The 13,705-nt window shown below is 35.5% G+C and overlaps 1 protein-coding gene across 2 annotated transcripts in view; it reads right to left on the reverse strand.

Annotated features, from left to right (window-relative positions):
• Positions 1 to 13,705, reverse strand: part of adamts17 (ADAM metallopeptidase with thrombospondin type 1 motif, 17) — a 123,332-nt gene that overhangs the window by 52,065 nt on the left and 57,562 nt on the right. For both annotated transcript variants that reach the window (XM_079866515.1, XM_079866514.1), the window contains exons 9-14: positions 13,252 to 13,392; positions 8,707 to 8,857; positions 6,058 to 6,159; positions 4,818 to 4,963; positions 2,258 to 2,427; positions 956 to 1,083 (exon numbers count right to left, since the gene is read on the reverse strand). In XM_079866515.1, coding sequence (XP_079722641.1) covers positions 956 to 1,083; positions 2,258 to 2,427; positions 4,818 to 4,963; positions 6,058 to 6,159; positions 8,707 to 8,857; positions 13,252 to 13,392 — 838 coding nt within the window. The remainder of the gene's footprint in view (positions 1 to 955; positions 1,084 to 2,257; positions 2,428 to 4,817; positions 4,964 to 6,057; positions 6,160 to 8,706; positions 8,858 to 13,251; positions 13,393 to 13,705) is intronic.

Genomic DNA, 13,705 nt, shown 5'->3' on the forward strand with positions numbered 1-13,705 from the left:
AGTTTATTAAGCACCCCCTGAAAAGGTGTGTATATATTTGTTTACTGTTAATTGTAACAAGTGTTTTGTGTAATTCGCTGTGTGTGTTGATGATAATGAAAGGGAGAGAGAGAGTTTATGGATAAGACTTTAATGCGCACTTCTTATACTGTGTTATTCAGCTTTTACTGTGATTTTCTGGAGTAAAACTGACGCTTCATCTTTTGTGTGATGTACAATAAACTTCATTAAACACATCAGTATATTTTTGGCCATCATTCGGACGGGGTCCGCTACAGCAGGCTTGTATTAATAGTGAATAAAAGCAGATGACAAATAAGTTATAACCCTAATTAATACCTGTTCTATTTTCATATTCTCTGACTCTGTAGGCATCATTGTCCGACTCCGGGTCGAAATGAACACCGCTACTGAGAGTTTCTGTTTTGATATTATCATTCCGTGAGATGAGATTGTCCTGACACTGAGTGTGAGCTCTTGAAGCTCCGCCCTCTGTGCTGGCAGCAGCAGCTCATTTGCATTTAAAGGGATACACACTAAAACGGCGCATGTTTCTCTCTTTTTTTTTAAATATATTTTAAATAAATTTTCTTTTGAACTTTCTATTCATCCAAAAATCCTAGAAAATATTTATCACGGTTTCCACAAAAATATGGAAACCTTGACACAAAAACTGATAATAGTAAGAAATTATTTTTGAGAAGCAAATCAGCATATCAGAATGATTTCCAAAGGATCATGTGACACTGAAGACTAGAATAATGATAGAAAATTCAGCTTTGCATCACAGGAATAAATCACATTTTAGAATCTATTAAAGGAGAAACTATGCATTTTATATTGTAATAATATTTTATAATATTACAGTTTTTTTACTGTTAAAAAAAAAAAAGGCCATATTGGTAAGCATAAGAGACTTATTTCAAAAGCCTTTAAAAATCTCGTGAGTACACACCTGACATTTTCCGCTCACACACAGGTCGCTCTCATACGGTCCACATGGCGTTCCATCCTGCACACGCTCTGCCACTAGTACTGGTGCATCACTGCCAATGGGTGTACAGTATAGAGCACATGGCTTTTCTGGGAAATAAAAGCATACACACACATAAATAAATGCAGTAAACTGAGCTTTGAAGCTAAAGGAGGCACACGTTTTTATACTTTCAGCAAGAACACATGAAGTGCACTCACGGTAATATTTGGTGCACATGTTCTGAGGAGTCTACTTAAGAAGATCACAAGCCTGTTTCTGAGTGACGTGTTGTGATTTAAGAGCTGCAGTGATCACAAAGATCAAAGTTTGGCCTTTGTTTTTACCATTGTGAGAGCACTCTTGAGTGCTGCTGCTTTATTGCTTTTGACAGATCTGTCTGTCTGTTTGTCTGTCTACCCATCTATCTATATTGAACGACTTTTATAGATAGATAGACAGACCAAAAGAAAGAAAGAAAAAAAGAAAGAAAGAAAGAAAGAAAGAAAGAAAGAAAGAAAGAAAGAAAGAAAGAAAGAAAGAAAGAAAGAAAGAAAGAAAGAAAGAAAGAAAGAAAGAAAAAGAAAAATCTGACATTTGGTGGACAGCTGCAACAATTCCAACATGGGACAGACAATTACAGTGCCTGATCAAGCATTCCAAAACAAATATGGGAGAAGCATGTATGCATAATTAAAAAATCAGCATATACTGTATATTGCCTTGAACCAAGCTTAGGCTAATTAGTGTTATCAGTGACACAGGAAAAAATAAACAATATGCCGGGATGACAGGACTGTTAGGATGATTAGGAGTGACAGCGAGAGCACTAAAACAACAAGAAGATTGGGTCAAAAGACTTTCAGAGATGAATTTGGATCCTAACAAGGCATAACATTCACCCTCTTGCTGGTAATCAACAAGTGAACGTGTCCTTGACAAGAGCTCACAGTGTGATATCACACAAGTGCTGTTTTTAATCAAGATCAGACAGATTGGTCACTTTTTCAGTTCTCACTCTCATCTCCTGGTACTGAGGCCTCTACAAACAAACCAAAAATGGACATATGCTAAATGAACGTAAATGTATTTAATTATATGTTTATGTATTTCTACCATAAAAAGAGGATAGTATAGTACAGAACAAAGAGATAAAAAGGCATGAGACCAAGAGGATGTTTAAAAGAACATCTAGGCATTGTTGTGGTCTTAGACTTCAAGACTTTACTGTTTATTATAACTACACAGATAAATACTCTACTAGAGGTATATTTTTAGTCGTACCATCATCGATCACAGCTGACCACATCTGGCTTTTCTTCTTACTGGCCTGCCTGTCATGAGACTGACACTGCTGATCTCTAAACGTGGGCAGACCCTTGGAACACGGCGGCCCCTCACACACTTTATGCTCCACGCTGGCCTTCTGACAGTGCCTCCCTCCTGGACCGGGCCTGGAGAACCAGAACCACAAGAAATACAGTTAAACATAGAATTCATGTTCTAAGACCTAAACATGCATTCTAACCTAAAAAGTTCAATCAAAAAATGACTGAGGGAAGGTTTTTCCTTTAACAAGTGGATTTTGAGAGCCCATAAACCTTCATTAGAGCATGTTTCACTGCCTTAAATTATGACAGCTGACAACATAACAGTCTAAAACCTGTTCAGTAACATGTATCCTCACATTTTCACAGTCCCCATCATGTTCCATCATTCAATCTGTCTCATTTCTTCTGTGAGTCTCTCCAAAATGTCTCTCATGTTAATGAGTTTGCCAGGCAGAACTGTAGTGACATCTCTCAATCATTCTAGTTAAACTTTGTTTTAAAGCTTTAACCCGAATTATTAAACTTCTAGAACATTTACATTACATTTACATTTCTGTGTTTTTGAAAGACTCTTAAGCTCACTAATGCTGCATTTGATCAAAATAACAGTAAAACAGTAATATTGTGAAATATTTTTACATTTTAAAATAACTGTTTCTATTTGAATATATAATGTAATTTATTTCTGTTGTCAAAGCTGAATTTTTAGCATCATTATTCCAGTTTTCAGTGTCACATGATCCTTCAGAAATCATTCTATAATGTTGATTTGTTGCTCAAGAAACATTTCTTATTATTATCAATGATGTAACAAGTGCGCCGGGTGCGCTGACCATTTTTATATATTAATATAATATAATAATAAATTAATATTTGCACACAACCCAAAACCTACAACCTAAACTTTCCTAAAACTTAACACTATTCTTGCAAGAGCTGCTATTTCTTTCAGTAAATGTAAATCTAGTTTATTCCTCACAGTCTTTCTTTCCCCTTTTCTGCTACTTTAAAACAGAACGTGACTTGGATGTCAGCCTTATTTTTCTTCCTTTATGCTCTTCGGTTTGCTTGACGCAGCTCCTAGTGTTTTACGATCCAAGGTGGACAAATGCGCAAAAGAGTGATTACCTCACAAACACGGCACAAGACGTTACAAGCGTCCAAAACAAAAACGCTCATCTTGCGTCTTGGACCATCGTTCACAAACTGCATGCTGTTATACGCAGGAAATAACTGGAAAACTTTGAATTATTACATCATGTTTTAAACACACATATACACACACAAAACTTTATAACAAGCTCTCTGGCAGGCTGTCAAGAATTGAGAAATGACACTCTGAGAGAAACAGCATCATTAGAAGAAGGAGGAGAGTGAGAGGAAAGCTTGTTCCTGCAAAAACACAACCAGGATTATTGTGGTGCATTGTGGATTTGAATGGTGAATGCGTTAGCACAGAGTCAAATCACCTCCTGACCGGAGCAAGATTAGGTTACAGCCTGTTTGTTAACAAGAGTTTTGCACGACTAGTTAGTTTTGTATAGTAAACAGCAACGGACACGAGCAGTAGTAGCCAAAAATGATGCCCGGTCTAGGAAAATTAACATATTCACCCTACAACCAACGTAATATTAATAACTGATTATGTTGTAGTCAATATATGCTTTTTCCTGTGAGCTTTTTGTTTTCTATGCATTTTTTTTTTACATAATAAAATAAAACCTCTAGTTGAAATGTATGGAAGCTTGTTTCCGCCACTGAATAATAAATAAATAATAATAATTGCGACTTTTTATTTCACAATTCTGACTTTTTTCTCCACAATTGCGAAATATCAAGTCAGAATTGTGACTTTTTTTCTCAGAATTGCGAGATATGAAGTCAGAATTGTGAGAAATAAAGTCGCAATTCTGAGAAATAAAGTCGAAATTGCGAGATATAAAGTCAGAATTGGGAGATATAAAGTCAGAATTGCATGATATAAAGTCGCAATTGCGTGTTATAAAGTCAGAATTGTGAGATATAAACTATTCTGAGGTAAAAAAAAAAAAAAGTCTGTCTTTTTTTTCCTTAGAATTGGACTTTATATCTCACAATTGCGACTTTATTTCTCAGAATTGCAGCTTTATTTATCACAATTCTGACTTGATATATCGCAATTGTGAGAAAAAGTCAGAATTGTGAGAAAAAGTCAGAATTGTGAAATTCTGTTTGTTTTTTTTATCCCTCATATTAAAAATATTTTTAAAAATATCTAATTAAACATTTTTGCGGTTTATTCGAACTTGTAGGGTCAATAAAAACAAATATGCCCTCTGAGCATAGAGTAACTTTTGGCCATTACTGTATATCTGAAAACATGGATGAAAATGGATATAAATCTGGATGACGAATGACGAGTCATTTACATCAACACTGACCTGCTGACTACTTTCCTGCATGACTAGTCGACTAGTAAAAATGTATAATCTTGTAAGCCCTAGAGAGAGAAAGAGAGTGATGTAAATGCTTACGGGGGGTTGTCACATTTCCTCTGTCTGAAGCACGCTCCTGTGCCACATGTTCGGCTGCACATGCTCCATGTGCTCCATGGACTCCAGTCTCCATCCACATGCTGCGGGATGGGTGTCTTACTGACACACTCACCGGCCCTGCACCACTGATATATACACACACACACACACACACACACACACACACACGTTAATACAGCTAAATGAGAACATACCAGAGATTCATATTGTTTATAAAAAAGTTAATTACGAGCAGTGCTGTGTTGATGCTCCACAAACATTACATACAGTTTGTTCTAAACTTCTAACCTCATTTAATGAACTAATGCAACGATGAATTTGACATGTTTTAAGAAATACAAGATGAAAATCTCCCTTTGATTACACTACTGTTCGAAAGGTTGGGATCGTTTTGTTTTTGAAAGTCTCTTGTGCTCACCAAGGTTTCATTTGTTTGATTAAAAATACAGTAAAACAGTAATATTGTGAAATATTATTACAGTTTAAAATAACTCTAAAATAATTTTAAAATGTAATTTATTCCTGTGATGCAAAGCTTCATTCCTGTGAATGTTCAGCATTTTTATTCCAGACTTCAGTGTCACATGATCCTTCAGAAATCATTCTAATATGCTGATTTGATGCTAAAAAAAAATCTTATTATAATCAATGTTAAAGACTTCATATTTTTTTGTGAAAGCATGATAAAAAAATGTCAGGATTCTTTGATGAAATGAAAGTTCAAAAGAATTCGCACACATTAATTTTTTTTATAAATGTCTTTACTGTGACTTTTGATCAATTTAATGCATCCTTGCTGAATAAATGTATTAATTATATTTTTTATTTTTATAATTATTATTATTTATTTTTTTTAAATCTTATTTTTATATTTTTTTTAAATCTTAAATCTAAGACCCTAAACTTTTGAATGGTAGTGTACATTGATAGATGGCTGTTCAAAATCAATGTCAGCATCAATGCTGTTTGCATACTGGAATACAAATCGTCATCTATCTTACATTTATTTGCTTTTTAACACCCTGTAAATTTCTCTCATTATAATAAATGAAACGGTATATAGGTTTGTCTGTCGTACATTTGTCTGACATTTTTGACCTGCTATACAGCTCCTTCAGCCACAATGAGTAAATGTTTTTACCCATAGTACTGACTGTTTTTCAGCTTAAAAGTAAATCAATAATGGCCATTTTAATAATATTAAAGATAAAAAGGTTACCTTGTCGGCTCCACATTCTGTGCCGTCCAGCGGTGGATCTAGTTTGGTCTTACATGACGTGTCTCCCTCCACCAAACACCAGAGACCCGCACACATCAAGTGCTGAAACAGACACAGTTTAGACTCGTGTAGACAGCAGCAAAACACCTTTAATAAATTGATGGCCTTTTGTTTAATTTTTATTTTATTACTTTTTTTTTTATAAAACTGTATCAAATGAAAACCAAATGAAATGCATCAAATGAAACAACATCATGTCACATGGAAATAAAGATTTCAGATGAAAAATTATTAAATATTTTTTGGATATAAAAATGTCTTTGCTACACGCTCCACAATTAACTGAAACATTAATTTTAATAAAAAACGCATATACCCCACAGAAAATATATATTTTTTAATTCATTCTCAATAGACATAATCCCCTCTCGCCTGACATAGTCAGAACAAAACATTAAAAAACTGATGCTGATGCTTAAATATTTGCTTTTTTCAAAAACATTTACATGTGTTACATAAGTTATTATGCCACAATAATTATAATGCCAGATAATATTAAATGTTGTTTAATATTGTGATCACATTACATAGACCAGATGGCTTTATTTACAATTTAATTTTACTATACTTAATTTAGAATTAATATTTCAATAAAAATGTACATTTATAAATGTTAATTTATTTTATAAATTTGATTTTCCAATTTTTACATTTTTATTTATTTTATAAATAAATGTATTTATTTCATGTTTTTATGCAACGTGTAAATTAATGCCCGCACATGTCCTTTACTCAAACAAAGAGACTTTATTACCCAACAGCCCTTAAGATGGACAGTATTTTCTATGTGAGTCTGACAACTTCGTATTTTTACTTCAGCCAGGCATGGTCCTTTACCTCAAGCACTCAATCACATTTTCCAATCTCCCAGTGAGAAACATTTTTAAAGGTGGCAGGACGGCCATTAAAGTGCCTTATTTATACTTTTTTATACCGTTTGTCTAAAACCTTTTTGTTTTAGATGTCTCTTTTTGCCAACTGCTCTCTGCTTTTCATAGACGGACTATTCATTATCTTAATGCATGTTTTATGTGATTCCACACAGTTAGATATTTGCTGTAGAACTTCACAGATGGTATATGTGGCATATGGATGGTATACCGTCATGATGGACAGGCAGCAAGTTGAAATGTTTAAAGCAATGATTTGAACGGTTACAGCTGATGATTACATGCTCAGGAAAGCACGAACTGACTTTGAACGTATCAGATCAAGCCTGATACGCCAACACCTGCCATCCGCTCTGATATTTTCACTATGGCAATTTCTGAGCTGAAACTTCCAGCTGGAAATCTCCAGAGCTCTAGGAGGAGGCTTTGTGTGGATAAACATGATTTATGATTATGTACGGAAACCCTTTTAAGTTATCACCTGCTGCAAATGTAGCCTGGATAATTTTCTATTTCCACTAGCAACATATGGGAATGATCGCAGGGCCAAGCCAACAAAAAAGGTATCTGTAACGAGATCCTGTTACATACATTATTTGCCAAAAGAGAAGTTGGGCCTAGGAAAATTGAAGTTTAAAAATTTGTTAAAGATTTTGTAAGCATATTGCATAACTTTGCGCTTGGAGTCAATTGTTTTATTTGTGATAACTCAATGCCAAATTGAGCGGTCAGGCTGTTTTTGGTCAGGCTGTCATACAGAGAAATGATGAACACATGCAAAAACAAGAACCAATGAAATATTATTAACTGATTATGTTGTAGTCAATGTATGTTTTTCCTGTGAGCTTTTTGTTTTTAAATGCATTTTTGCATATTAAAATAAAACCTTCAACTGTTTCCTTTTTTGACAAATAATTTTATCAGATAAATACCTTAACCAAGTTTAGTGTTTTGTTCTTTCCTCATATTTGAAATAATTAAATATATATATATATATATTAAACAAAATCTGAGGAAAATATTCTGTGTATATATATATATATATATATATATACACAGAATATTTTCCTCAGATTTTGTTTAATCAAACTTGTAGGGGCATTAAAAACAAATATCGCCTCCAGACATCACTTTTGGCCACTACTGTATATCTGGAAGCTTATTTCCACAACAGAATAAAAGTTTACATCTCACAATTCAAAAGTCAGAATTATATGATATAAACTTGCTATTGTATGAAAAAAGTAACAAAAATGTGAGATAAAGTCACAATTACCTTTTCTATTTTTGTTTTTAGTGTCAAAAACGGAAAAAAAGATGTAAACTTTCAGAATTGCAAGATGTAAACTCGCAATTATGAGGAAAAAAGTCAGAATTGCGTGATGTAAACTCAATTATGAGTTTATAATGTGCAATTGCGAGATATAAACTCGCAGTTGTGAGTAATAAAACTGTCAGAATTGTTAGATAAAAGTTGCTACTAACTTTTTAATTTATTTTCTGTGGTGGAAAAAAGCTTTCACACATACATGTATATGAGGTTGTTTAGGTCAAAAAGATTTGGTTGCTTACAATATCTACAATCTACTGAGATTTTTTTCTACTGCTGATGTTAATTTGTGTGTATGTACATGCATTATGTCAGTTTACGGTAAGGAAACATGTAGTACATGAGTGCAGTATAATATGAAAGACACACCTCCATATCAGTGCAGAAAGTTGCGTTCGTGCCGAATAAAATCTGGCACTGTTCATCAGCGCTGTAGTGCATCCCGGGAAGTTTGGCTGGCAGACGGATGAGGTAGCGGTTACGTGGGTCAGTATGCAGCAAACAGGCACTGGCCTTTGATCTGGAAGACAGTGCATGTTAGAGAAATCAATAGGGTGTACAAAACATCTTCACACACAACTGGAAAAATTGCAAGCTTTAATATAAAAGAAGTTAGGAATTGCTGTGCTTCTAATACTGGTTTTCCATTGCTAATTAATTTGTTCAAAGTAAAACCGTCCCTTCTCCAAGTCCAATCTCTTATCTTCCTATAACTGTAAAGTTAGAAAAACACAGACAGCTGTAACACGGCAGATGTCTGCAAAACCAAAAGCGGTTTCCAAACTCTTATTTAAAGAGGGCAAATGAGAAATATTTTGAAAGGGTTGACGTTGATGCCTTAAACCCTAATGAGCGCATACACTTCGGGATTTCCAAGCACGTCTGCAATCTGTAAATATTTAATATTTTAGCTCATCCTAAAATAATCAGGAAGGCAAGGCCTGTTTGAGAGACCCGGAGTTAAAAACAATGTGCTATGATACTGTGTGTTATGTAAAATATGTAAAATGTGAATAAATTGACTGTAAAATATTCAAAAGACAATTGTCAATTTTCGTGAATTTATGTGAATAAAATAAATAAAAATTGTGAATTTAAACGACAGAGCCTCCTCACTTACTGTAAGTCCCTTGATGTTCAATGTGACTCAGTGCAGAATGAAGAGCAGTAACGAAAGCATCTTCTTTAGACCTATTTGCTGTGTAAGCGAACTGGAATGGATCAAAGGTAGGTTTAAGACTGGCTTTTATATGTTGTTGGACCAGCTTCTCAAAGGGCTGTTTCTATTTTTTCCCCTATTTCAATGTATTTTATTTGTATGTTCTTGTAAAGCGCTTTGAGATGCAACTTTTAAAGGCGCTATATAAAATAAAGTTTATTATTATAAAACATTTCATAATGACCAGTGTAAGTGAGACTGGGCGATTATCGTTGAAGTTACTGATGACTGTCTTTTTTGGCAGTGTAATAATTGTGACAGAATTCAGGAAAGATGGAATGGTAGAAGTAAAGAGAGACGTAGTAGAAGTTGAAGATCCATATGAAAGCCATAGACAACTGGTCTGTGCATGACTTCAACACCCTTCCTGTCACACCATTAGGGCAGGCCTCCTTCTTTGTGTCCACTGCCCTAAGCATGTGTCTCACATCATGCTACTGCACTGTGAGAGTGTGGCTGTTGGAGGCTGGTGGAGGTGTCCTGGTTGTTCCTACTGCTTTTGACTCATAACATGCAAAGAAACAATTAAGTTCCTCTGCCAGAGAGACGTCGTTGTCAGCAGTCTTTCGGTTGCTGGACTTATAATTGGTGAGATGCCGAATGCCTGGCCACACCTGCCGTGGGTCCTTGTTATTGAGTTGGTCATCAATCTTCCTCTTGTAGGTTATTTTTGCTTCCCTGGTGCCTCTCTTCAGGTTGGCTCTCTCAATGCTGTAACAGGCTCTATCGCCAGACCTGGAGATGATGTTACGAATACGATCCTTAAATGGATAGTTCACTAGAAAATGAAAATGACGTCAGTAATTACTCACCCTCATGTTGTTCCAAACCCACAAGACTTTCGTTCATCTTCGGAACACAAATTAAGATAACTGCCACTTTCAAGGCCCAGAAAAGTAGTAAAGACATTGTTGAAATAGTCCATGTGACCACAGTGGTTCAACCTTAATTTTATTAGTGGCGAGAATACTTTTTGTGCGCAAACCAAAAAAAAAAAAAAAGATAACGACTTAATTCAACAATTTCTTCTCTTCCGTGTCAGTCTTACAGGGTTGGAACAACATTAATTCCAACATTCTGGAATTAAGAGTATAGGTGAGAATAGGTGATCTGATTGGCCTAATTGTGGTAACGGTGTTGACCTAACCCTGCTCTTGATGTTTGAATAAGCCTCGTCTAATATATTGTCCCCCTTGTAGCATATCTAGTGTGATGTTCAAATTTCGGGAGAACAGCCTTTATGTCTGTTTGATTAAAATCACCAGCTATGATATGGGCTGCTTCAGGGTAGTCGCTTTGTTGTGAAATTATAGCACTGAGCAGGTAGACTAGAGCCATGCAAGAATTAGCATCTGATGGAATCTAAACAGCTGTAACTATAACAATGGTAAGTTCGCGTGGAAGATAGATCGGTCAGCATTTAACTATCATATACTCCAAATCTGGAGAACAATGTCTGCCTCTAAATTTTGCATCAGTGCACCAGTTGTTAAGTATGTAAATGCATAATCCCTCTCCCTTGCTTTTACTGGGGTCTTCTGGGATATGTGGGTGAAGCCACGTCTCAGTTAATATAAAAATGCAACAGTCCTTTATGAGTTTATTCACAGAGATTTGTAGATTAAATTCGACCATTTTGTTGTTGATAGATATGGCGTAAGTAAGAAAAATGCTGGGCAGCAGTGGTTGGTGCGGTTGTCTCCTTAGTCTCGCAAGTTCGCCAGACCGCATCCGTGCTTTTGCTTCCTATGTTTCCTTCGCCTCCGATGCCTGCCAGAGCCGACAACAATCCACAGAGAGCCTGATGTCCTGGCCATCTCCTCCGCTATATTATGTGAGTCAAATTCACGTTGTAGTCTGCTCCAATTGTAGTCAAAAGATCTTGACGGCTGTACGTAAGATTTTCACAGCTAAATGTGACACTAACAATCAAACATACAAACAAAAACACACATAAAGGGAAGTCGTAAAGCCGCTGCATGCGTAGCTGTGGGCCTGGTCTGTTACACCCCTAATCTAAACTAAACTAAATTGAACAAAAAAAGTAAAGTTCAATTCAATTCACTTCACATTTAATTGTATAGTGCTTTTCACCGTTTCAAAGCAGCTTTACAGAAAATGCATGTGTCTACATTTCAATTAAGAGTGATCTGCGATCAGAAGTGACTGTGTCTAAGTTATGTATTTCAAAAATGTACATATAGAAATCACGCAGTTAGCTAACAATGTACAAATTAAGGGGCGGCAGTGGTTCAGTGGTTCATGTAGGTTGTCTACAAACCGAAAGGTTGGTGATTCAATCCCCGGTTCCACCTGACCAAGTGTCGAGGTGTCCTTGAGCAAGACACCTAACCCCAGCTGCTCCCGGCGAGCTGGATCGCCTTGCATGGCTGACACCGCCGTCGGTGTATGAATGAGTGAGTGAATGGGTGAATGTGAGGCAATATTGTAAAGCGCTTTGGTGGCCATTGCGTCTGTGAAAGCGCTATATAAATGCAGTCCATAACAATGTATTAATTTAAGGCGGAAAACAATGAGCTCATTGAAGTAATGTTGTTAACAAATGATTAGGATATATAGAAAATGTAGCATTGGTGCATGTTGATAAAGTAAAACCATGGAAATTAATTTCCATGTGTGTAACATCATGCTACACACTAAAGCTGCTGTCATACAGGGCACATGTACAGTATGTGTACAAACAAGAAGCAACATGCATGCGTGAGTTTGGAGAGCCTGACATGTTGTCATATTATCGTAGCGAGGAGCTTTACTCTACAGGAAGAAACACTAATCTGGTTGATTGTCTCTGGCATTAAAATACTCTCAGAAGCTCAACAGCACAGTTTGGATAACGTTGGTATCTGCTTGGATACGGTGACACTTTGTAGTTTGAATTGAGGTCAGAAGTCCTCCGGGCACAGCAGACAGTGAATACTGCCGCTTTATTCTGTCATCGGCTGCAGTACATCCGTGAGGATCGATGACTCCAGCCGGTTCTTTGTTTATAGAGCCGGGCATTCACTATTAAGAATTGGCTTCCAGAATGAACTCTATTCAAATGCTTGACTGTTTGTCTTCCTCAAGGATAATTTTGCCAGAAAATTAATGTGGGAGACTGAATCTAGTCTGTTTAGTGGTATTTATTTTACTAGCAACTAGCTTGGAAATTATATGGAAATTATGTACATTAATTGTATAACTATTAATGTATATTACACATTATTTATGAATATAAATATAATTATTATAATTTTTAGAATTAGTCTTTTTAAAATAAATAATTACAGTAAAATAATTATTCTCATTTGTACACAATTCTTTCATGTGCACATAAAAGTTTTTCTGTATATGCAGAAATCTCAATGTTTTTTTCTGAAAATGACACTTTTTAAAGGCACCGTAGTTTAATTACATGCATTCATCTTATCTGCTCAAATTAATTAATTGTTCTAAATTAAATATAATTATAGCAGTATTGCTAAAATTACATTATAAATTATTACAGCAATGTTGTTAAAGTTTAATTATATAATTAGTATAACACATGCCAATTTATAGACCATATATATTGGTTTAATTATATAATTAGTATAACACATGCCAATTTATAGACCATATATATTGGTTGATCACTACTAATAATACCTAAAAACAGAGGCTAGTTTGAGGATTTTATATTTTATAGAACTCACCTGAGGAACTTTTCCAGGTCGTCACGACTGCAGGTGGACCAGGAGAGATCACTGGGGTTACGACCTTTGACCCATTCCCCAGACATGATGTGAGAGTGGCCTGTGCAGCTGGCGTGATCGTCGTCATGGCTCATGCCCATGCTAAAGAGAGAAGACAATCAAAAACACGAAACACTAATAAGAAACAGCAGTGATTTTCACAAAATATGAGTCTCACCCAGGCAAACTTAGTGCACAATAAATAGTTATTTATGCTTGTTAAACATAATCATTAAAACGCTGTTTACAAAGCTTCCTTTGAATGCATAACAATGCAATATTACTCTAAAATAGAGCATGTGTGCTCACGAAATGCCAAAGCAACTCAAGTCATAAGAGTACTTTCTCTTAGGCCCTGACCTACATTTCCCAAATTAAAAACAACAACCAAAAACTGAAGCAGCAGCAGTGAGCC

This window comes from Squalius cephalus (genome assembly GCF_949319135.1).
Source record: "Squalius cephalus genome assembly, chromosome: 3".
NCBI classification, from domain to species: domain Eukaryota; kingdom Metazoa; phylum Chordata; class Actinopteri; order Cypriniformes; family Leuciscidae; genus Squalius; species Squalius cephalus.